The 23,464-nt window shown below is 43.9% G+C and overlaps 1 protein-coding gene across 3 annotated transcripts in view; it reads left to right on the forward strand.

Moving 5' to 3' along the window:
* LOC137546579 (uromodulin-like) overlaps nt 1-23,464 on the forward strand; it is a 495,270-nt gene that overhangs the window by 5,273 nt on the left and 466,533 nt on the right. For all 3 annotated transcript variants that reach the window (XR_011026292.1, XM_068269215.1, XM_068269217.1), the window contains exons 2-3: nt 938-1,018; nt 13,378-13,578. Coding sequence is in view for 2 of the 3 variants with exons in the window: in XM_068269215.1 (XP_068125316.1) it covers nt 13,494-13,578 (85 nt within the window). In the remaining variant the exon portion in view is untranslated. The remainder of the gene's footprint in view (nt 1-937; nt 1,019-13,377; nt 13,579-23,464) is intronic.

Below are 23,464 nucleotides of genomic sequence, written 5' to 3' on the forward strand. Positions count from 1 at the left end.
CAGCTCTGATCGAGATTTCTCAGTGGCCCTAGACCCTCCTCTTTTTATTGTCCATGCAGGGTAACCTCGAGCCCTCAACGACGTCTAATTCTCGAGACAGAATAGCTGGCTCTGAGCAATTCCACTTGGCCCTGGTAAATTCGCCAACCGGAATGCCACGTATTGTGTGGGCTGGGTGACAACTATCTGCTCTCAGTTTTACCTCGCGTAAAGTTTTACACGCACAATGACGCATGTTATTTATGTAGTGCTATAGTGCTATTCAGTAGCACTGTTTAGTGAATCAACCCCATAGAGTGGTGTGATTGTCCTACAGCAGGAGAGCCTGTCACAGGACAATTGTACCACATCATTACCTATTTCACACACCTTGCAGCAGACAGCGCCTACAAGGTTAAACGGGGGACTGGGAAAAATTAGGAACATAAGTGGTATTGTTATGCATCACCTTTCCCCATTGGGTTAGAGTCCTGAACCATATTTGTGACCACAAAATATAAATCGCCTACAGGGTGATTTGCAAAACTTTGCCTCCCACTCAGTTACATGCTCACTGCTGGGCAGAAATGTGAATGATTGCATGTGCGGTGTGCATAATGTAGCACACCACTACTGCAACAATCTTAATAGATTGTTGCAGTGCCATTGACTCCAATGCAATTGCGTGTTGAGCGGTACCGATCGTACTGCTCGGCAATGCACTGCAGAGTCTGCATCGCCTCTGCATCGTCTCAAGTACTTCTGTCGCACTGCGGATATTGTGGCCAGTCTCATAGAGTCTAATGGCCACTGTGATGGCGGAGTGTTTCGTGATGCAGCCAACAAGTGAAAGTCATCCCACTAACTTTAATGGACTTAGCTTTGAAAATTTACAGAACCACCTGAAGTTTGAGGAAATTTTCATGAGACTGACAGAGGTATTCTCGCTTATCCCTAGTGCAAACATGAGGATAACATACAAACGCCATCTATTCTGTGTCCTGGCTGAGATTCCTTCCTGGGACTCTAGCGTTGCAAGGTGAGAGTTAAATCTAGCTGCTGTGTATCATTAATTTTCCGTCGGATCGGATCTATTAGACGGGTCTATTAGATAATTTCCAACCGGTCCAATCGGATTGCGTTAGATTTTGCAATAGATTTTGGGTACTTATCAAAGCAAAATCTATCACAAAATTGATCTGAAACAATGTGGACGTCTACACACGATGCAATTTCTTATTAGATCTATCTAATAGATCTGTCTATCTGATGGAAAATTGTACCGAGTAGATGAGGCTTTAATGTCAAGCGTTTTGAATGCTAGGTTAGTATTAGGTGTAATTAGAGGGGAAGATTAGTGATAGCCTTATTTCAGAGGTGCTGCTTAGTGTTCTATTTATCAGTATGATATATCTTAAAGAGAACCCGAGGTGTGTTTAAAGAATGTTATCTGCATGCAGAGGCTGGATCTGCCTATACAGCCCAGCCTCTGTTGCTATCCCAAACCCCACTAAGGTCCCCCTGCACTCTGCAATCCCTCATAAATCACAGCCATGCTGTGAGGCTGTGTTTACATCTGTAGTGTCAGTCTCAGCTGCTCTCCCGCCTCCTGCATAGCTCTGGTCCCTGCCCCCCTCCCTTCCCTCCAATCAGCAGGGAGGGAAGGGATGCAGGCGGGGACTGGAGTTCTGCAGGAGGCGGGGAGAGCAGCAGACTGACACTATAGAGATAAACACAGCCAGCTCTGACAAGCTGTTTGTCAGCAGCGTGGCTGTGATTTATGAGGGATTGCAGAGTGCAGGGGGATCTTAGGGGGGTTTGGGATAGCAACAGAGGCTGGGCTGTATAGGCAGATCCAGCCTCTGTATGCAGATAATATTCTTCAAACCCACCTCGGGTTCTCTTTAAACATCTGCCAGACTGCTCTGATGACACTGATGTAATTTGTAATTTGTCTGCCCTGCAGCAATGTTAGCAAGGATACAAGGATAAGCATATTTCTGAATCTTTCTTCTAGATGAAAGACACCTTTCAAACAAAGTGAATACTGTATATTTCATTTATAGCTTTGACAGGGCTTATTCATAGCAAATAGAGGAAAGTGAATCTATTGCAGATTCATTCCCTTTGGAACTACCAAGTTTTCAACGTTCATTATCTTACAAAATTGGAGCAGTGTCAAAAGACAGTCCAGAGAGCCTCAAAGAGATATAAGTGAAGTGGGAGACATTAAAGGGGCACTATGGCGAAAAATTATGTTTTACAGTCACTGTACTATGCATAGCTGTTTGTAGAGCATAGTAGTTAACATGTAGTGAGTCACAGGGGTTTTTTCTAAAACACTGACATCAGCATGTCATACATTTGCAGTCACGTCGGCAGAAGTACCTTTCCGACGCGACTCAGCCTGATCCATGTAGCTGTAGGAGGCATCTTTCCCTGTTGCTGTAACTGACTCCCTTCTCTGCAGCGCTGGAAGGTTTGTTCTGAATTTCAACTGCACGATTATACTGTTCCCCCATGTGCCGTAAAAAGTAGCAGCTTTTCTGCTGTGCGGGGAGTGGAACGCACCCCCCCCTCTTAGGTGGAATGCAACTGCGTGTGAGGAGGACTGTGGAGGAACACATCATCATTACTGATGAAGCTGCCCGGCAAGGACCCCTGTAGCGAAGCTGGCATAGAAACGGACACCTAATGTTGTCCGTTTCTATGGCTACCAGGCTTCTCTCTGTGAAGTGCGCAGACAGAGCAGCGGCGGATTGTAGAGCAGACACAAGCGCTGTAGCTGTGTCCTGCTAATTGTACAGTGGTTGTGATTGTTGTTTTTTTTGTGGTGAATTTTTTTTTTACCCAATCGTTTTTTCAGTATTTTTTTTCTAAAGCAAATTGCAGGTAGTTATTCAGCAGAGTAATAAAAAAAAAATGAATAACTACCTGCAATTTGCTTTAGAAAAAAAATACTGAAAAAACGATTGGGTAAAAAAAAAATTCACCACAAAAAAAACAACAATCACAACTACTGTACAATTAGCAGGACACAGCTACAGCGCTTGTGTCTGCTCTACAATCCGCCGCTGCTCTGTCTGCGCACTTCACAGAGAGAAGCCTGGTAGCCATAGAAACGGACAACATTAGGTGTCCGTTTCTATGCCAGCTTCGCTACAGGGGTCTTTGCCGGGCAGCTTCATCAGTAATGATGATGCGTTCCTCCACAGTCCTCCTCACACGCAGTTGCATCCCACCTAAGAGGGGGGGTGCGTTCCACTCCCCGCACAGCAGAAAAGCTGCTACTCTTTACGGCACATGGAGGAACAGTATAACTGCACGATCGTGCAGTTGAAATTTAGAACAAACCTTCCAGCGCTGCAGAGAGGGGAGTCAGTTACAGCAACAGGGAAAGATGCCTCCTACAGCTACATGGATCAGGCTGAGTCGCGTCGGAAAGGTACTTCTGCCGACGTGACTGCAAATGTATGACATGCTGATGTCAGTGTTTTAGAAAAAAACCGTGACTCACTACATGTTAACCACTATACTCTACAATCAGCTATGCATAGTACAGTGACTGTAAAACATAATTTTTCGCCATAGTGCCCCTTTAAGTAGGGCAGAGTTCCCCAACCCTGTCCTCAAGGTCCACCAACAGTACATGTTTTGCAGGAAACCACAAACATGCACAGGTGGGGTAATTAGTGTCTCAGCAGAGCTGATTAAAGGGAACCTAAACAGAAAGAGATATGGATGTTCCCTTTTAAACAATGCCAGTTGCCTGGCAGTCTTGCTGATCTCTTTGGCTGCAATAGTGGCGGAATCACAGACCTGAATCAAGCATGCAGCTAATCCAGTCTGACTTCAGTCAGAGCACCTGATCTGCATGCTTGTTCAGGGGCTGTGGCTAAAAGTATTAGAGACACAGGATCAGCAGGAGAGTCAGGCAACTGGTATTATTTAATAGGAAAAATCAACATCCTTCTCAGTTTAGGTTCCCTTTAACTACCTCTGTGGATTTCCACAAAACATGCACTGTTGGTGAGCCTTGAGGACAAGGTTAGGGAACACTGAAGTAGGGTATTATGGTACCAATTTAAATACAAAAAAGATGAGAAAAGAGTTCTTAAAAAGCTGTATACCTTTAATCTAAGCACTAAAGACATATGGAGATTTTGCCCAGTCTCCATTTACATTACCGGATTAAAGGATACCTTAGTCCTGCGGGCACTCCCGCGGAAAGACATAATCTGGGCGCGTGGTCACCTGACCCGGACATACTTACCGCACATGCCCAGCATGTCCACTTGGCTACCTAGTGACCGCACACGCCGGCTACGTCTTCCCATTGGAGTGCACGCATACTTCCATGGACATACTGCACCTGCGCTTACCCCACCGACCAGGGCTAGTTACACCTGAAGGGAAGGAGACCCCGGGCCACGGGAGGTGCGGTAAGCCTATGCGCACCTCCCCACACATACAGGGCATACATTTCCGATTCGGTTAAGGACTAAGGTATCATTTATATTGCCATCCAAGAATTGACATTACAACTATTAATTTGCTTAAATATAAATACATGGGATAGGGCAGAGCTTATGTATAGATTAAGGAAAAGTACCCAAAAGGATGTCCTTTATTGGTAAGCTCGGAACTTTCTTTTAACATGGGAGCTGTGGAAACGCAATAGGAGATATAGAGCCTGTACCAGATGGGTCCACATCAGACCCTCCTTCAACTATGAACTCTTCACTTGTGCTATAGTTGTAATGATCACCTCTTGTGCTTTGAATAGCAGTAATAAATCACTGCTTCCCTCCCCTGCTTATTCCTCTGTCACAATGGAGAGCAGGTTTTGGCAGATACCGGGTATCCGGATCCGACCTTGCGGATATCCGCAAGAACTCGGTTATCCGACCAAATTACCCGTGGGTATCTGACCTATTCGGGTATCCGGATAGAAAAAACGGAAGTGCCATTTAAATAGCTTTAAAAGGGATTTTTAGGGTAAATGATGCATGTAGCATCATGTTTTTTTTAAAGGGAAACACTAATTTATTATTTGGTTAACATAAATTAAAAAAAAAAAAAAAAGGGCCTGTAAATTATTAACACCAGGATAGGTTCCAGACAGCGGTCGACGGTCGTGCAGCCCACATTGTGTCCAAAGTCCAACCGCACAACTGGGACATGACAGTTTTCAGCCCAGACACCTCCAAAAAATGACACCGCAAATATGTTTTGGGTTGAATATAGGTGGTGGTATCAGCAGCAGTGGCCTGTGGCACCGTGGCGACAGCTTGCTTCAGCCTCTTGAACTCCTCATGCTCAACAACATGTTTTTTGGCCAGATGGGTGATGAAGCTGGAGGTGCCATACTTGTAGGGGTCACAACCTCTGCTCATCTGTAGTTTGCACACATTGCATATGGCAAACTTGCTGTCCAATGAGGGCAGAGTGAAAAACCGCCAGATTGGGGAGGTGAAGATTCCCCTGCGGCCTGAATGGGATACTGCTGCTTTTCTCCCTGTGGCGGTTGGGGGTTGAGTGGTGCGGCTAGTGGTAGCGGCAGAAAGATGTGGCTCCCGCATTCCACGGCCACTGTCTGCAATGCTGATCCTCCGTGCCAAACCCACCGACGCATCCTCCTCCTGACGCATCCCCATCCTGTGGATGGTAGTCACGGTCCTTTATCCCATCATCAACATCATACCCCCCCCCCTCCTCAAAACCCAGAACATCCTCCTCAAACTCCTTGCGGCTAACAGCCCTAAGTTCAATCGTGGCGCCTGGAGCGAAAAGCTCGCTGACTGAGGGTAGGCTGCCCGCTGGGGTTGACACTGACACGGCATACCTTCTGAGGGTGGCCGTAATGTTGCTCCCTGTCCTCTTGCCCTTGCTGCCCCTCCCCCGGCTGCCGATGCCAGCAGACATTGTACAACTTATAAGTGATGATGTCACCAGATGATGTGGGGTACTTTTACTTTAATAAAATCGGGGTTGGACTTTAAATCAAATCAGCACGGAGTGACAGACCGCAGAGTAGAGGACAGACAGTGCACACTATCTGTCTAACTGTCACACTGACAATGCTCAGCACATCAGCACTGCAGTAATCTGTAGTAAGCTAACACAGTACTACTCTCTAACAACTAACTGCAGTACTAACTACAATACAATAACACAGTAATCCTATTCCCTAACCTAAACTGTCATGCTGGCCTGCACAGCACACACAGACACAGACAGGACCTAACTGAGTTAATGAAATCAAACAATTACAACAATAGAACAATAGTGTAGTGAAGGTGTTTAGCACTGAAAGCTTTAGGTTTATCACTGTATACAACACTTGCTAAGCCAACAGCACTGGAGCAAGTCTGTCAGTGAGCAGCCAGCCACACAAGCAAGGACTATCTGTCTCATCATGCCAGCCCTCCTTACTATACAGGGGGGCTGGCCAGGGTTCCCTTCTGTGATTGAGTGGCAGGGCTTAGGCTGGGAGGCCTCTGATTGGCTCAATGAGGTCAGGTGGGGCTGGCCAGGGTTCCCCTCTGTGATTGGTTGCTAGGGCTTCTGCTGGGAGCCCTCTGATTGGCTCAATGACATCATCTCCTTACTTTCTGTACCCGGATCCGGATATCCGTTGGATATCCGCGGGTACCTGGGTTATGCAGCCAGATACCCGCAGATAGCTATCTGGATCTGGGCCCAGGTATCCGGAATCCGGATCCGACACGGATAGCAGAAAAATGGTCGGATACCCGGGTTACCCGGGTTCCCGGGATCCGGATGAGCATCCCTGTATAGAAGTGCTGGGTGAGGGCCTTAGTGTAAAATGTGCACTGGTGGTGGCGTGGGGCTCATGGCTCTGTAGCTACACTACCACATGATAGGATTCTTGGAGGATATAAATCATAGATAATCAGATAATGGAACAGAGTGCAAAAGGATTTGGGAAGCAATTAGAAGCACCACCTATGCAGACAAGTGTGATTTTAAATTAAAAAGGAGGTGGTGGTGGTGGTGGTGGGGTGTTTATGGCAGGAAAATGCATTTAAAATACAGCAGGTGGTCTGTCCATTGCAAAAATGAACTCATTAATTTCCTTTTTATCATTACTGTATAGTCACACAGTGACAGACAGTACATATTTTTTTTTTTTTCAGACTCCGCTTAAGCGGTATACCCAACTAAGATGTAACAGGCTTCATAGGTGCCCTCTTGTGTTGGGAAATGTTTGCATTATAGTTCGAAAAAGAAAAATATTCTTTTATTCTTTAATGCATATCAAAATTGAGCCAATGTAGACACACAAGAACATCCAACCTACATCCATTCATACATACCCCATCCCCACTTATATCCATCCATATTCCCAGAAAGAACCTCTTTAGGGCTCCTTCTCTTTACACAACTCTTGTGAGGGTCAAATTCCCACAAGCGTTGTAATCTACGGCGCAACGTCGGATGCAGTGGCACGTTGGTGATCTGCAGTGGCAGGTTAAACTCTCAGTGTATACCTATTTTATATACCGACGAGCTCTTAGGCGTATCACACTGCAATGTGCCGAGACGTAACGATAAATATGAAGGGCAAAATGGACGTCCCTAGATCTTCACCTTACCTTTATTATCAACGACCTCCGACCCCGCGTCAGGACGCTCATAACTGCCTTAGTATGAAGGAGCCCTAAGCATCTTCCTTCCTCCTCCCTTTTTTATTGAGAATAATAGCCCATTTTTCCTTAGTTTGTGGTAACGCTCTATCTCCAGTATCTATACTTTCTTCGGCTTCCAAGAAACTATATACCTCCCATGCCCATTCTGTAATTGAGGGTAGATTAGGTGTTTTCCAATGTTTTACTATCAGCTTTCTTGCTACAAGCATGCCATACTTAATTAAATTATGTACTTCATTTTCTCTCACGTTTCCTGAAAGTCCAAACAATGCAATAAAGGGGTCTATTCTACACTCATTATCAACTTCTTTTTTTATAGAAAAGTTCAATCTGTCTCCAGAAGGACTCGACCATCTTACATTTCCACCACATGTGGATATTATTATTATTATTGATTTATAAAGCGCCAACATATTTCGTGGCGCTGTACAAAGTAAGAAACAAACATGGGGTACATAATAATACAGACAATGCTATACACCAGAATACAAGATACATAATTAGTGACAAAATACAAAGAATGATACAAAAACAAATTTTAGAATTGGTAATGACAGTGATAAAATTAACATGATGAATAAAGTGTATGATGGTTACCAAGACACAAAAGGGGGAGAGAACCCTGCCCTTGCGAGCTTACAATCTAAAGGGAATGGGGGGAAACAAGAGGAGGGGTAGTATGCAGCAAATATATAGAGGCTGTGTATTTTAGGATACCTAGTAGGAGTGCAATTTGGTCTTAGGACAAAGGGAAGTGGCCTAAGGTAGCGCATATGCTTGTCGGAACAAGTGTGTTTTTAGAGAGCGTTTAAAGGCAACAAAGGTTGGCGAGTGACGGATGTGTTATGGGAGGACATTCCAGAGGAGGGGTGAAGCGCGTGCAAAATCTTGTAAGCGTGAATGTGAGGAGGTGATTCTAGAGGAGGACAACAGAAGATCATGTGCCGATCTGAGATTGTGATTGGATTTGTATCTGGAAATTAGGCCTGGTGCACACCAGAGGAGTTTTTCTGAGCGTTTTGAGTTTTTAAATCTGCTGCTAATGTTATCCTATGTGTCTGTGCACACTGGAGCAATGAGGTTTTGTAAAAAACCCCATAGCATTACATTGGGAAGAGCTTTTGAAACCTCTAAAAGCTCTTCCCAATGTAATGCTATGGTTTTTTTTTACAAAACCTCCTTGCTCCAGTGTGCACAGACACATAGGATAACATTAGCAGCAGATTTAAAAACTCAAAACGCTCAGAAAAACTCCTCTGGTGTGCACCAGGCCTTAGTGAGGATATGTACTGGGGAGAGAGATTGTGGAGAGCTTTGTAGGTTAGGGTTAGGAGTTTGAACTGAATCCTCTGGTTAATTTGCAGCCAGTGAAAAGCTTGACAAAGAGGGTCGGCAGAGGAAGATCAAGAAGAAAGATGAATGAGACGAGCAGCTGAGTTCAGTACCGACTGGAGCGGGGCCAGTCTGTTAGAAGGTAGTCCACAGAGTGGTATGTTGCAGTAGTCCAGACGAGAAATTATAAGAGCATGTATTAACATTTTAGTTTGTGTCTTGAGTGAGAAAAGGATGGATGCGAGATATGTTTTTGAATTGGAGATGGCAGGAGCTGGTTATGGAGTGAACATGAGGAGTAAAAGAGAGAGATGAGTCGAATATCACCCCCAAGCACCGAGCTTTGGGAACTGAAGTTATGGGAGTGTTATTAACATTTATTGTTACTTCAGGCAGGGAGGTGGACAGAGATGGTGGAAAAATTATTAGTTCAGTTACTCATATTAAGTTTTAGGAAGTGAGAGGACATGAAGGAGGATATAGCAGACAAGCAGTCAGGAACACGTTTAAGAAGGGAATTAAGGTCTGGGGCAGAGAGGTACAGTTGTGTATCGTCTGCATAGAGGTGGTATTAAAACCCGAATGAGTTGATTAAATCACCAAGACCGTGCATGTAGATGGAAAAGAGGAGAGGACCAAGGACAGAGCCTTGGGGAACCCCGACAGACAAAGCATGAGGAGAAGAGATTTGATCTGAGTAGGAGACTGTGAAGGACCTTCCAGAGAGGTAGGAAGATAACCATGTGAGAACAAGGCCCTTTATTCCTACATTTGAAAGTATTTGTAGGAGTAAGGTGTGGTCGACAGTATCAAATGCTCATGACAGGTCAAGAAGGATGAGTATGGAAAATTGACCTTTGGATTTAGCTGTAAGAAGGTCATTGGCCACTTTGGTAAGGGCTGTTTCCGTGGAGTGGTTAGAGCGAAAGCCAGACTGGAACTGATCAAGTAGGGAGTTAGCAGATAAATAATGGCTTAATTCTGCATGTATATGGCGTTCAAGTAGTTTGGATGCAAATGGGAGAAGTGACACTGGGTGGTAGTTGGCAAGTGTGGTAGGATCTAGAGAAGGTTTTTTAAGTAGTGGTGTAACAACAGCTTTTTTGAGTGGGGACGGAAAGATGCCAGTAGAGAGGGACAGGTTAAATAGCGTTGTTAGTGCAGGCAAGAGAGATGAGGATAGCTGCGGAATGAAATGGGAGGCAATAGGATCCAAAGAACAGGTGGTTAGATTAGCTTTGGCAATTACAGAGGAGAGAGAGTGTTCAGAGAGTGGAGAGAAGGCAGTTAGAAAACAGTCAATAAGAGGTGTGGAGGTGGGATTTGAGGGCTGCGTGGAGAATTCACTTCTGATTTTGTCAATTTTATCAGTGAAGTATGTTGCAAATTCTTCAGCTGATAAGCAAGATGAAGGAGGAGGAGGAGGGGGATGGAGAACAGAGTTGAAGGTGCTGAACAAGCGTTTTGGATTGTGTAAATGGGCGGATATTAGGGATGAAAAATTGGACTTTTTTGCCACAGAGAGTGCATTTCTGAAGTTGTTCAAGGCAATTTTATATGAGATGAAGTCCTCACTTGTGTTACTTTTCCTCCAGCGCCGTTCAGCTGCTCTAGAGCATCTTTTTAACTGTTTAGTGGTTTTGGTCATCCAGGGTTGGCGACAAACACGGTGAGGGTGGGCATTGACGAGGGGGGCGAAGTCATCCATGACTTTTGTAATGGGGCTGTTGTAGTGTATAGCAGCCGAGTCTGGGTCAGTGAAGGATTGTGTGAGGAGAGGTGCCAGGGCATCAGAGACAGATTGCATGTCTAGATTGCAATAGTTTCTGCGAATATGTGAGCGTGCTTGTTCCAGGGTGGTAGGAAAAGAGGAGGAGAGAGAGAAGCTAAGTAGGTTATGGTCAGAGAGTGGTAGTGGATCATTAGTAAAGTCAGTGAAAGAACATAGACGAGTGAATACAAGGTCAAGCGTATGGCCATTAGTGTGGGTTGAGGTAGAGGACCACTGAGAAAAGCCATAAGAGGAAGTGAGTGATAGAAGTTTTTTAGAGACAGTGTTATCGGTGTCAATAGGAATGTTAAAATCACCCATTATGATAGTGGGGATGTCAGAGGATAGGAACTGGAGAAGCCAGGCAGAGAAATGATCTAAGAACACAGAAGCAGGGCCTGGAGGGCGGTAAATAACTGCAATTTGGAGGTTCGAGGGAGAGTATAGTTGGACTGCATGGACTTCAAAGGATGGCAGGGAGAGAGAGGGAATAGGAGGGCTTGAAGGAGCATTTATCTGAGAGGAGAATGCCCACACCACCACCATGTTTATTCCCACTTCTAGGAGTGTGGCTAAAGTGGAAACCGTCATAGGAGAGGGCGGCAGGTGAGACTGTGTCAAAAGGGGTCAGCCAGGTTTCAGTGATCCCAAAGAATGTGAAAGCATTGCAAATGAAAAGATCATGGATGAAGGGCAGTTTGTTGCAGACTGAACGGGCATTCCAGAGGGCAGCCGAGATCGGAGGGGGTGTAGGGGGAAGGAGTGGAATATTAATAAGGTTACAGTAAGAGGGAGGGACATTTGATTTATTGCAAACAGTGTGATTAGCAGGGGGGAGTGGGGGTCCAGGGTTAGGTGAAATGTCCCCAGCAACAAGGAGGAGGAGTAGGCAGACATAGCGGAGCAGAAGTTGCGATGTAGACTTATATTTAGACGTAGTGTGACAAGGAAGGTGAGTTTGTAAGTACAAGAAAATCTCATGAGAGGCGAGCTGTGGAGTGGATAGGAGGGATGGTGAAATGTACAGCATATTGCTGACAGCAGGGGGATGCAGTATGTGGAGAGATTTGAGGATGGCTGGGGAGAGCAGGCAGATAGTAAACACTAGGTTAAACATTTTTTCAACTAACTAGAGAAGCAGAGTTTTCTGTCAGTTCCTTCTGTACTCTTCTGGTTCAATTCTGTTCTTATTCTGATCGTTGTATTTTCTTAACACTTAGAGTTACAGATGCACTTTGAGTTCAGATGCTCAAAACTGACCAGTGGTCAAAATTGACCTCCTATCCTAGCTATATGCACACAGGCTGCCAGCATCTTAATTAGCAGACTGAGTGCAGGTGAGATGGTGGAGAGGTTGAATGGGAGTCTCAGCCTTGCAGGCTGGATTTAAAGGAGACTCTGCATGTGTGGCTGGACAGATTTGTAACTAACAAATCAAACACAGCATATAACACTGCATAAACAGCTGGCAAGGGAATACATTATATGTTAATTTAAGGCCAAGACCTAGATAAGGCCAAAAGCTGGGAACTAATGGAATGGAACCAAAGATCAGAGGTTGACACAAATTTAAAACCAAGAATGTCCCATAGTCAGATAACAGGGCATGGTATGTTATAAACAGACATATAATATTGCAATCAGATAGAAATCGATAGATGAAGTTGGGATCGTACCATAGACAGACAGATATTGCAATCAGATAGAAATCGATAGATGAAGTTTGGATCATACCATAGACAGACAGATATTGCAATCAGATAGAAATCGATAGATGAAGTTGGGATCGTACCATAGACAGACAGATATTGCAATCAGATAGAAATCGATAGATAAAGTTGGGATTGTACCATAGACAGACAGATATTGCAATCAGATAGAAATCGATAGATGAAGTTGGGATCGTACCATAGACAGACAGATATTGCAATCAGATAGAAATCGATAGATGAAGTTGGGATCGTACCTGAAAAACAAAATGGATGATGTCAGCTGAGGAGGAATGAGCATGATGGTAGATGTTTCTTTCTGGTCTAATTCTGATTGTTGTATTTTCTTAACACTTAGAGTGACAGATGCACTTTGAGTTCAGATGCTCAAAACTGACCAGTGGTCAAAATTGACCTCCTATCCTAGCCATATGCAAACAGGCTGCCAGCATCTTAATTAGCAGACTGCCTTCCTCCTTCTGGCATTTCCAGCATAATTTAGATGTAGTATAAGTGCCTTTCTTGACTTTGGTAGGGTAGAAATACTATCTTGAAATTAGTTTATATCTCATTATTTGATATTGCCTGCTTTGAATGCTCCAAATATTGTTAAATACCCCCTGCCATGAGCATATGCCTGGTAAAGGACCCAGGTCAATTTCGCATGTTTTGCAAAAAATTGGCACGTTTATTTGTATAGTTTCTTCCAAAAAAAGATACATTTTCGAAAGTAACTTGGGCAGCCTACTGGGTTGGAAAATTAGTTTTTCTAGCAAATTCAGTTTCCATCTGATTTTACCTTCTTTAGAATTTCATTTATTGATATAACTTTTTAGTTGGAACCTGCCCCAATCTGTGCTATTATTTAAATTTGTTTTTGCTGAATATCTATTAACCGAGATTCTATATTCAGGCTTTTGGCTCGTAGCCAGTTTCTCGACTGTCCTGGAGGGAAGTCTGGATTATTGTATAGCGAAATTATTGGAGAAAAACCTGTAGACTTCTGCCAAGAATCCAAGACTTCGTATAATGATCCGACAAGTGGGTGAGCAATTGAGAGGCAAAGGCTTTGTATGTTGCTCATATGCCATGAGAACACCATATGAGGATCTAAGTAAGTAACTCAGTTCAGTAGACAGCCAGATTTTTCCAGGATCATTTAGCCACCATTCTATTATTCTAGCTAGGTGTATACTTTTATAATATCGTGTTGTATCAGGAACTGCCATGCCTCCTGCTTTTTTAGACCTGGAGATCAATTTATGTGTTAATCTCCGCTTAGACCTTGCCCATATAAAATCTTGAAAGACTTTATCCCATTCCCTAAACCAAGACTTAGGGATTAAAATTGGCAGTGATTGCAGTTTACAAATAATTCAGGGCAGGACCATCATCTTGACAATCTCAACCCTTCCTGCTATATTAAAATAAGAACGGTCCCAGTCTTGGAGTAATTTTTTTACATTCTGGTATAAGCGCCTTAAAATGGAGATCAAAGAGCCTTCCACACTCACTGCTAAGTTCGATACCCAAATATATAGTTGACTTTTTAGCCCAAGGAAAGTCACAGTATTCTGTTATCGCATTAATCGTTTCTTCTGAACGGCTAATGTTGAGAACAGAAGTTATATTTATATTAATTTTAAAGTTCGAACATTTGCTAAAGATATCCAGCATCTTAAGTACTTCTTTTATAGATTTACTGGGACTTGACAATGTTAACAGAATATCATCAGCGTACGCCAGGGTTTTAATATTAATGTTCTCTATACACCAGCCCTCAATATCTTTATTATCTTGGATGCTTTTAATCAGTGGTTCAATACAAAAGTTATAAAGTATAGGGGAGAGTGGGCAGCCTTGTCTTACTCCATTGCTAACTGTAAATCCTTTTGTAATGTGGCCATTTATTTTTACACATGCTGACTGATTAAAATATAGTCCTTTTATCCTATCTATAAATTGCTCCCCTATCCCCTAACCAGCGAGAGCTTGAAACAAAAAGTCTCTGGCTAACCTATCAAAGGCTTTAACAGCATCTACTGTAATTACTACAGCTTCTCGCTTTTGAACCCTACAGTCATAGATAAAATTAACTGCTGTGTAAATATTATCATGGCTATGTCTGTGCCTACGAAACCCAGTTTGTTGTTTACCCAAGACAAAATCTGATAATTTACCCAGCCTTGAAGCTAATATTTTAGAATATATTTTTACATATGAATTGATTATAGATATTGGTCTATAATTAGAGCATTCTTCAGATGTTTTCCCTTCTTTTGGTAAAACTGTAATCACAGCTTTGTTAGTGTTTCCTGAAAATACCTGCTGTACATTAGGCACATTTACCATCTTACAGAAATGAGCTGCTAAATCCTCCATGAATTCCTGATAGAATTCCATTGCATAACCACCCGGCCCAGGGCTCTTCCCCTTAGCAGAGCTCAGCACTGCTTCTCTAACTTCTTTTTTGGACACAGGAACTTCTAGCTCCGATTGCCACTGTTCTGAAATGCAAGGTAGTTTAGCTGCCAACAAGAACAGTGACAGTACATATTTAACAAAAGATAACTATGAAATCACTCCCCCTGGATACCTATATTGGGGGCACCTTTACCTGGCTACCTATACTGGGGACACCTATACCTGGCTTCCTATACTGGGGGGCACCTATACCTGGCTACCTATATACTGGGGGCACCTATACGTGTTTTCCTATACTGGGGACACATATACCAGCAGGGTTGGATTTACCATAAGGCACTGTAGGCACGTGCCCACAGGCGCCTGATAATTGAAGTGTAGCTCACCCCCCTCCCCGAGCAACTCCCTAACTCCCTCCATATGCAGAGTCCCGATGAGAGTGTAAATGAGGGATTACTCACCCTGCTCTCTGTATTCCACTCCCTTCAGTCAGGGTAACCTCTAGCTACTTAATACTGAGGTTCCGCTAGTTACCTGATAATTGAGAACACCTCTAGCTACTCAACGTTGAGGGTACATCTGACTACCTATTACTAAGAGGCACCTGAAGCTACCTGTAATGGGAAGGGAAGTAAGGGAGAATTTACAGCTGGGCCAGCCAGAACACTTGGAGTGCAGTTTGTTGGGGGTCTGTAGGTTCATGGAACGTGAAGTCTAAGGCGCCAGGACATCATGATCTGTGCCTATAGGCTCCTGTGATGTAAACCTCGGCCTGTATACCAGGCTACCTATACTGGGGCACCTACACCTGGCTTCCTATACTTGGCTTTCTATACTGGGGGCACCTATACCTGGGGGAGGGGGGGCTGTCATCCTCACAAGTTTGCTTCAGGCAGCAAAAAGTCCAGCCCTGCCTCCTATACTAGCTGTTCTAGGCCAAGGCGGGGGTTGGAGGAATCTTTTGGATGCCTGGCAAAATCAACTCCGACCATCTTAAATATCTGAATCGCAGGGCCACCAACAGCAGCTGAAAATAATGGCACATGACTATCTAGGTTCCGTTGTTATTGTTGGTGGTGATGATGATAATGATGATGTATGCCTGTAAGTGCATCTGTGCAGCAGTGACCCCATAGAGTTTTGGGTAAACAGTCTTGACATTTGCCCACAAGTGCACAGCATGCTATTCAAGTTCTTTGTAACCCAGCATCCAGTGCTCTGCCCAAAACAACCTTCAGTACTGCTGGTTACATAGTTACATAGTTATTTGGGTTGAAAAAAGACTTACGTCCATCGAGTTCAACCAGAAAACATAGTACAACACCAGCCTGCTCCCTCACATATCCCTGTTGATCCAGAGGAAGGCAAAAAACCCTTACAAGGCATGGTCCAATTAGCCCCAAAAGGGAAAAAACATTCCTTTTTGACTCCAAATGGCAATCAGATAAAATCCCTGGATCAACATCACTGGGCATTACCTTGTAATTAAAGCCATAAATGTCTTTCAATGCAAGGAAAGCATCTAAGCCCCCTTCAAATGCAGATATAGAATTTGCCATAACTACTTCCTGTGGCAATGCATTCCACATCTTAATCACTCTTACTGTAAAGAACCCTTTCCTAAATAAATGGCTGAAACGTTTTTCCTCCATTTGTAGATCATGTCCTCTAGTCCTTTGTGAAGGCCTAGGGACAAAAAGCTAATCCGCCAAGCTTTTATATTGCTCTCTGATGTATTTATACATGATAATTAGATCCCTTCTAAGGCATCTTTTCTCTAAACTAAATAAACTCAGTTTATCTAACCTTCCTTGGTAAGTGAGACCTTCCATCCCTCGTTCAATTTTGTTGCTCGTCTCTGCACCTGCTCTAAAACTGCAATATCCTTCCTGTAATGTGGTGCCCAGAACTGAATTCCATATTCCAGATGTGGCCTTACTAGAGAGTTAAACAGGGGCAATATTATGTTAGCATCTCGAGTTTTTATTTCCCTTTTAATGCATCCCAGAATTTTATTAGCTTTAGCTGCATCGGCTTGGCATTGAATATGATTATTTAACTTGTTGTCGAAGAGTACTCCAAAGTCCTTCTCCAAGTTTGATGTCCCCATCTGTATCCCATTTATTTTGTATGGTGTTAGACCATTGGTACGACCAAAATGCCATTTATGTGCCCACATAGCCATCCTATCCAGATCCTGTTGCAATATGTCACTATCTTCCTGAGAGTTGATGATTCTGCACAATTTTGTATCATCTGCAAAAATAGCAACATTACTTTCTACTGCATCTACTAGATCATTAATAAATAAATTGAAGAGCACTGGATCCATTACTGACCCTTGTGGGACCACACTGCTAACAGTCTCCCATTTTGAATAAATCCATTGACCAAAACTTAGTTTTCTGTCCATTAGCCAAGTTCCCTATCAATGCACACAGACTTTTCCCCAGTCCTTGCATCCTCAACTTTTGCACCAGACTTTTGTGGGGAACAGTGTCGAAGGCCTTTGCAAAGTCCAAGTATATCACATCTACTGCATTCCGAATAGCCACATTAGCATTCGCTACCTCATAAAAGCTGAGCATGTTAGTCAAACAGGACCTGTCTTTAGTAAACCCATGCTGATGCTGAGAAATAAGACTATTTTTTACTATGAAGTATTGTATAGTGTCTCTTAGTTAGGCCCGGTTCACATCTGCGTTTCGTGGCGAAACGGTCAGTTCGAACGGATCCGTTGTTCATTCAAACGGATCCGTTGCGGACCGTTGTTAATACGTTTCTGGTCCGTTTCAGTTCCGTTTGTACACGTTTTGCATACGTTTTGTGTCAGTTTCCGTTTTAAAGGGGAAGTTCGAAAATTAGCATTAAATATAAGCTATATATACCCCAGAGCTCTGAATGATCAGTAGATTCATTCTGGTGATTGTTGAGGAGAGAGCTTGCTGTTTGGAGAATGGATCCAGTCTATTTCTACAGCTTCTGGCTTGGAATAGCCTCTTTTCAGATTTTCACCTACTACTATGTGGGACGGAAGCCAGCTGGTCGCAGGAGATGGTGGGTGCACCCTCTACTCCTTCAAAGGCAGAGGAAGGGACAGTTCCAGACTCTGTACCAGGACCTGAGACGACACCCAGAAAAATTCTACAGCTACTGACGGATGTCTATATCCCTGTAAGTATCCATACCTACCCACCCCAACCCCACTCTCCCCACAACACCTTGCCCCACAGCAAACACTTTCCAGTTCTAATCCTTTATACCTCTTGTCACAGGTTTGATACCCTCCTGGAGATGGTGAGGAATGACCTCAAGAAGATGGGTACTCGGTTCCAGAAGGCTTTCACACCAGAGAAACAGCTAATGATCACTCTAAGGTTAGTAACAACAACTCCAACATTTTTTTGTAAACCACAACGAAAAGTTTTATTACAAAACCTATCAACAATTAAAAAAAAAACCAAAGCTTCCAACATGGAAGTGAACACAACAGTCTTCCAACATGGAAGATAGAAAAAAAAATGTCAATTTTTAAAAAACCGAACATAAACTGTGAGCACAGAGTCCCTTGGGCGTCGTCTTCTAAACCTGACCCACAGGGACGGCAACATGCCACGCCAAGGCCAAAGGAACCAGGCTGGTAGCCAGGTTGAGCCGAGCCATGACATGTTGCGGTTCCTAGGGGACAGGTTCTGAAGGCCACTTCCAAGGTGAGGGCTTGAGAAGCACAACTTTATTTTTCAATTGTACATTACAATTTTGGGCCTGACCCTGATCCAAGAAACATATTTGGTGTAGATGCTTGGTCAGGAGTATCAGGGGTACTAACCGTTGAACTGCTAGAACCCGTTCCTAACTGTGTGTGCCTTCGCTCCTCAAATGCATTCCTTCTATACCCTAGGTAGCTTTGGGAAGCTGATTGCCAGGTTGTAGGTTGTCTATACACTGTTGGATGGGCCTGAAACTGTGGTTCTATACGTCCTTTGACAGCCTCTAGAGGGCTGTACTGGCATGACAGCATACTGCCACTTGGGACTTTGTCCACCAAGGGAAGAAGGGACATGAGGGTGTGGTAGGCTAGGTGCCCTTGATGTCGCATGAGTTCTGCACTATGGCTTTGCATTTGATGTATCTGCTGCTGCATTTGCGATACTTGGTTGTGGTGCTGCTGTTGGATTTGGTCAAACTGTGCACGATATTCATCATGCTGTGCACAATATTGATCATGCAGCAGTTTCACTTCATCCTGGTAGTGCCTGTGCACCGCTTCTAGCTCTTTTTAAAGCGACTCAATATGGAGGCGATAGCCCTCTGTCAGGTTGCTTCTGTCTCTATCCTGCAGCTGCCTGGTAACAATGGATTCTTGGCTTCTGAGGATGCCAATTAGGCCTGACACTGCACCCGACATCTCTAACTCAGTCTACCTTCTTGCGGCTACAGGAGCAGCTCTCCATCTTCTTGGAGCTGGAGGGGTTTCTGCCTCTGAGGCTTGGACTCTATGGGGCTGGGCACCACTAGTGGACGGTGTAGGTGCCTGTGGAGTGTCCTGGACAGTGTCGGTTGGGGTAGGATCAGGGCCAGGGTCCTGAGGAGGGAGAGTCAAGTCCTCAGTTTCGGACCGCCTGGATTCCATGGAAACCTGCCTACTGGCAGGTGGAGGCAGCAAATAGTCCTTGTCCAGCACAGGGTCATCATCAAAGTTATCAAAATCTTCCTCACTGTCTCCTATACCAATGATATCCCCATCCGTGTCGAGGTCCTCATCCTCCTGAAAATTATCTTCATTCCTGTAGATAATACAAAGAAAAATGTTGAAAAGAAAGATGCGGTCCGCAACGAGTCTCTCCACAGTTTTGTAATTTATTTAGGACGTTTCCTCACAGCAATTAAAAAAGTACAAAGCTGACATGTTTCGGGCCATACAGCCCTTAATCATAGCACATAGCCACAGCTCATGTTTCTCAGTTAAAAAGGGGGGAGAAAAGAGTGCCACACCCAAATGTGACATGGGCCAGCCCACATACGGGAGGGTCCAGCATAACAAATATAAGCTGTCAGTCATTGGGTGGGCACCAGCCCCATACACAAGATAAACATCTATTAAAAGGTATAAATTCTTTTAGGCAATATAAAACCAAAAAAAGAAAAAACTTTAAAAAATGATCAAAGTGCACAAAGAGGAGTACAAAATTATATAATACACTGTTTGTTTACCCGCATTAACGATGGGCACACCACCCAATACATAAATGTATATTACAGGACATCATGTTATTTGACAAATGGTTAAGTTAGATAAAATTAACCTGTAACCAGAGCTATGTCCCATCTGGCATTAAGTCCCTCTGGGGCCCTGGTCCCCAGGCGGAAGATCCACAGAGCCTCCCTTTTGCGAATAGTAGCTAGTAGATCCCCTCCTCTCCTGGGCAAAAAGACCCTTTCAATCCCCTGGAAGGAAAAACCAGACATATCACCACCATGTATGTTCCTAAAGTGTTTGGCAACATTTGAAATATTTCTGGTGGACCAAGATGCCCTTAAATAGTGCTCGGAAATCCTGGCTCTAAGCGGTCTAGTGGTACATTCTACATACTGTAGCAAACAGATATTACAGGTGACCATATAGATGACGTTGCTGGTATTACAATTTATAAAGTTTTTCAGCATGCACTTATATCCATTAGTGAAGGATTCAACCAATTTCGTTTTGTGGTGTACATGACAATACTGGCAGGTTGAAACACCACACCTGTAAGATCCTTTAGTAGCGAGCCAGGTAAGGGGTCTGTCCTCAGTGCCAAACAAACTTGGGGATAAAGTGCTACCAAGTGTGGGAGCTCGCCTGCTGGCAAAGTTCACCCCACCCTGCAGAAAGGGCTGCAAATCAACATCACCCTCCAGAACAGGTAAATACTTGGAAATAATGCGTTTTACATCCTGAAATTCAGAACTGAAGGTGGTGACAAACACAGGCCTCTCAGCAGGATCGGCTCTAGATGCAGACCCCCGCACTAGTCTATCCCTCGTAATAGAAAGGGCCCGCCTTTTGCCCTTCTCTATTGTCCATCTAGGATACCCTCTCTCATACAGTCGCTTCTCCAATACGGAAAATTCCTGTTGTAGGGTTAAATCATCCGAGCAATTCCGGCGCGCGCGAATGAATTCACCAACCGGAATTGCTCGGATGGTATGTGCAGGATGGCAACTGTTAGCTCGTAATGTAGAATTGCCTGCACAATGTTTCCTATATGTCTTGGTGTGTATGGTGTTAGAAGTCAAGCAACCTGTTAACGTTATATCCAAATAATCAATGGAGGACTGGTGCCAAGTATATGTGAACTGCAGATTACATTGGTTGTCATTAAGGGAGGTCATAAAGGAATCGACAGAAGTCGACTCACCCCTCCAGACAACCAAAATATCATCGATAAATCTCCCGTACCACGCAACACTATCCGATAGGCGTCCCCCACCCCCAAAGATGTGGAACTCTTCCCATCACCCCATATAAAGATTCGCCAGGGACGGTGAGAATTTAGCACCCATTGATGCCCCACACCTCTGGAGGTAGAAGACGCCATCAAACATAAAATAGTTGCGGGTCAGGAGATAATCCACAGCTGCACAAATAAACACCCGGACATCCACAGAGTATCCTGAATATCTTTCCAGATGATACTGGAGGGCCGTCAATGCCAGATGATGGGGTATACACGAATACAGGGCTTTCACATCAATTGTGAGCCAACTGCAGTCTGCCCCCCATCTAACCCCCTCCAAACTTGCCAACAGATGCCTGGAATCTTTTAGATATCCCGGCAGCCGTCGGACCAGGGGCTGAAGCATTGAGTCCACCCAATCGCTCAGGCGCTCCCCCAGAGACCCAATGCCAGCAACAATGGGTCTGCCTTCTGGAGGGGCGCCCGGTTTATGGATTTTAGGGAGATGGTGGAACACTGGTATGGTGGGATGTAATACAGTCAAATAGCTGGCTAATCTGTGTTCCAAGACTCCCAAACTCTCCCCATATCTGACAAGGCTGCGTAGTTGCTCGTGAAACTCCTGAGTGGGATTTCCTGGTAAGCGAGTATAGGTACACTTGTCCTCGACTTGTCTCAGAGCCTCTGCCCTATAGTCAGACCTGTCAAGGACAACGACCGCTCCCCCCTTATCTGCATTCCGTATAATTATATCCTTATTACCCTCCAATTTCTTAATGGCCGCGAATTCGGCTCTCGTGAGGTTGGATTTATGTTGTGTATGGGGGGTACCAGATAATTTCACCAGCTCCTGCTCTACCAGGTCCTGAAAAACTTCTACTGGGGTGGTTCTAGCAGTTAGTGAGTAGAAATCAGGATTCCTGACTCTAACGGGCTGCACATCTTCTACCGAGACAAGACCTGCACTGTCGGACACCAGAAAATCAAGCGTGCATCTAGCGCAAGTGTCTTGAAAATTCTCGATATCGGGTATTCCTGTCCTTGCTTTGCTATGTTGGTTAGCCTCCCCATTGGAACCAAAATGTTTCTTCAGAAGTATGGATCTAATGAATTTGTTGACGTCTAAAAGTGTGTCAAAGACATCGAAATGATGTGTGGGGGAGAAAGGTAGACCTTTGGACAATAAAGATAATTCAGGCTCTGTAAGAGTATATCCAGACAGGTTAACAACATTAACAGGTGTATCCGGGGAACATAATGAGTGGTTACCTCTACCTTTATGCTTTAGTCCTGCCCGTCTCGTCTTCCTTCTTTCTGAACCCCCCTTGAATGTTTCTTGTATCGCTTGTGATAGGGGATCTTGTTCTGGGCGTTTTTTGAAAGGGAGGGTTGTGCTTGCTGATTATGAGTCGTATTAGTAGGCAAGGTGACTAGTGCAGACGAAGAGTTAGTGGCCTGTATCCCCTGCGGACTGTCTGATGCATCTCTACGTGAATTAGAGTTCTGAGTGAAACTGACCTTTCTTCTATTTCTAGATCGGGACCGTTTTGTAGGTATGCCAGGTGACCTAGGGGTGGATTCCCATTTGCCCCATTCGTATACCAGATTTTGATTATAATCATTAGTATCTCGTAAATACTTTAACCTCTTAGTCTCTGTAATGATAGTTTCAAGTCTAGAAATATTGTCCCGCATTGCTTTGTTTAGATCATCAAATTGTTGCAATGTATCATACTTGGTCAGAGTCTGATTCAACTCTGAAATCTTCAATCTGATGTCCACCAATTTATTTTCCTCATACTTAATAATGAGTTTCATCAGATTAAGAGAGCAATCAGTAAGTATGACATTCCATTCTACCTGAAACTCCTCACAATATGCGGTGGTTGGAATCTTTTTTTTTTTTTTTTTTTTAAACAGCCTTTATTGTCAAAAAAGTTATAAACAGGATTTTACAGTAAGAATATCCAACATTAGGCTCTTGAGAAGCCTTACAGCAATAATCATTAGCTAATAAACAATGAGCTTTTAACCAGCAGCAGTTCAGAACAGAGCAAAAGAGAAATTGCACATATCATATAAATACAGAAACACGACCTATTCCCTCTTCCAAACCAGGATTGTTTATTTTATTTT

Source organism: Hyperolius riggenbachi, chromosome 2 (genome assembly GCF_040937935.1).
Source record: "Hyperolius riggenbachi isolate aHypRig1 chromosome 2, aHypRig1.pri, whole genome shotgun sequence".
NCBI classification, from domain to species: Eukaryota; Metazoa; Chordata; class Amphibia; order Anura; family Hyperoliidae; genus Hyperolius; species Hyperolius riggenbachi.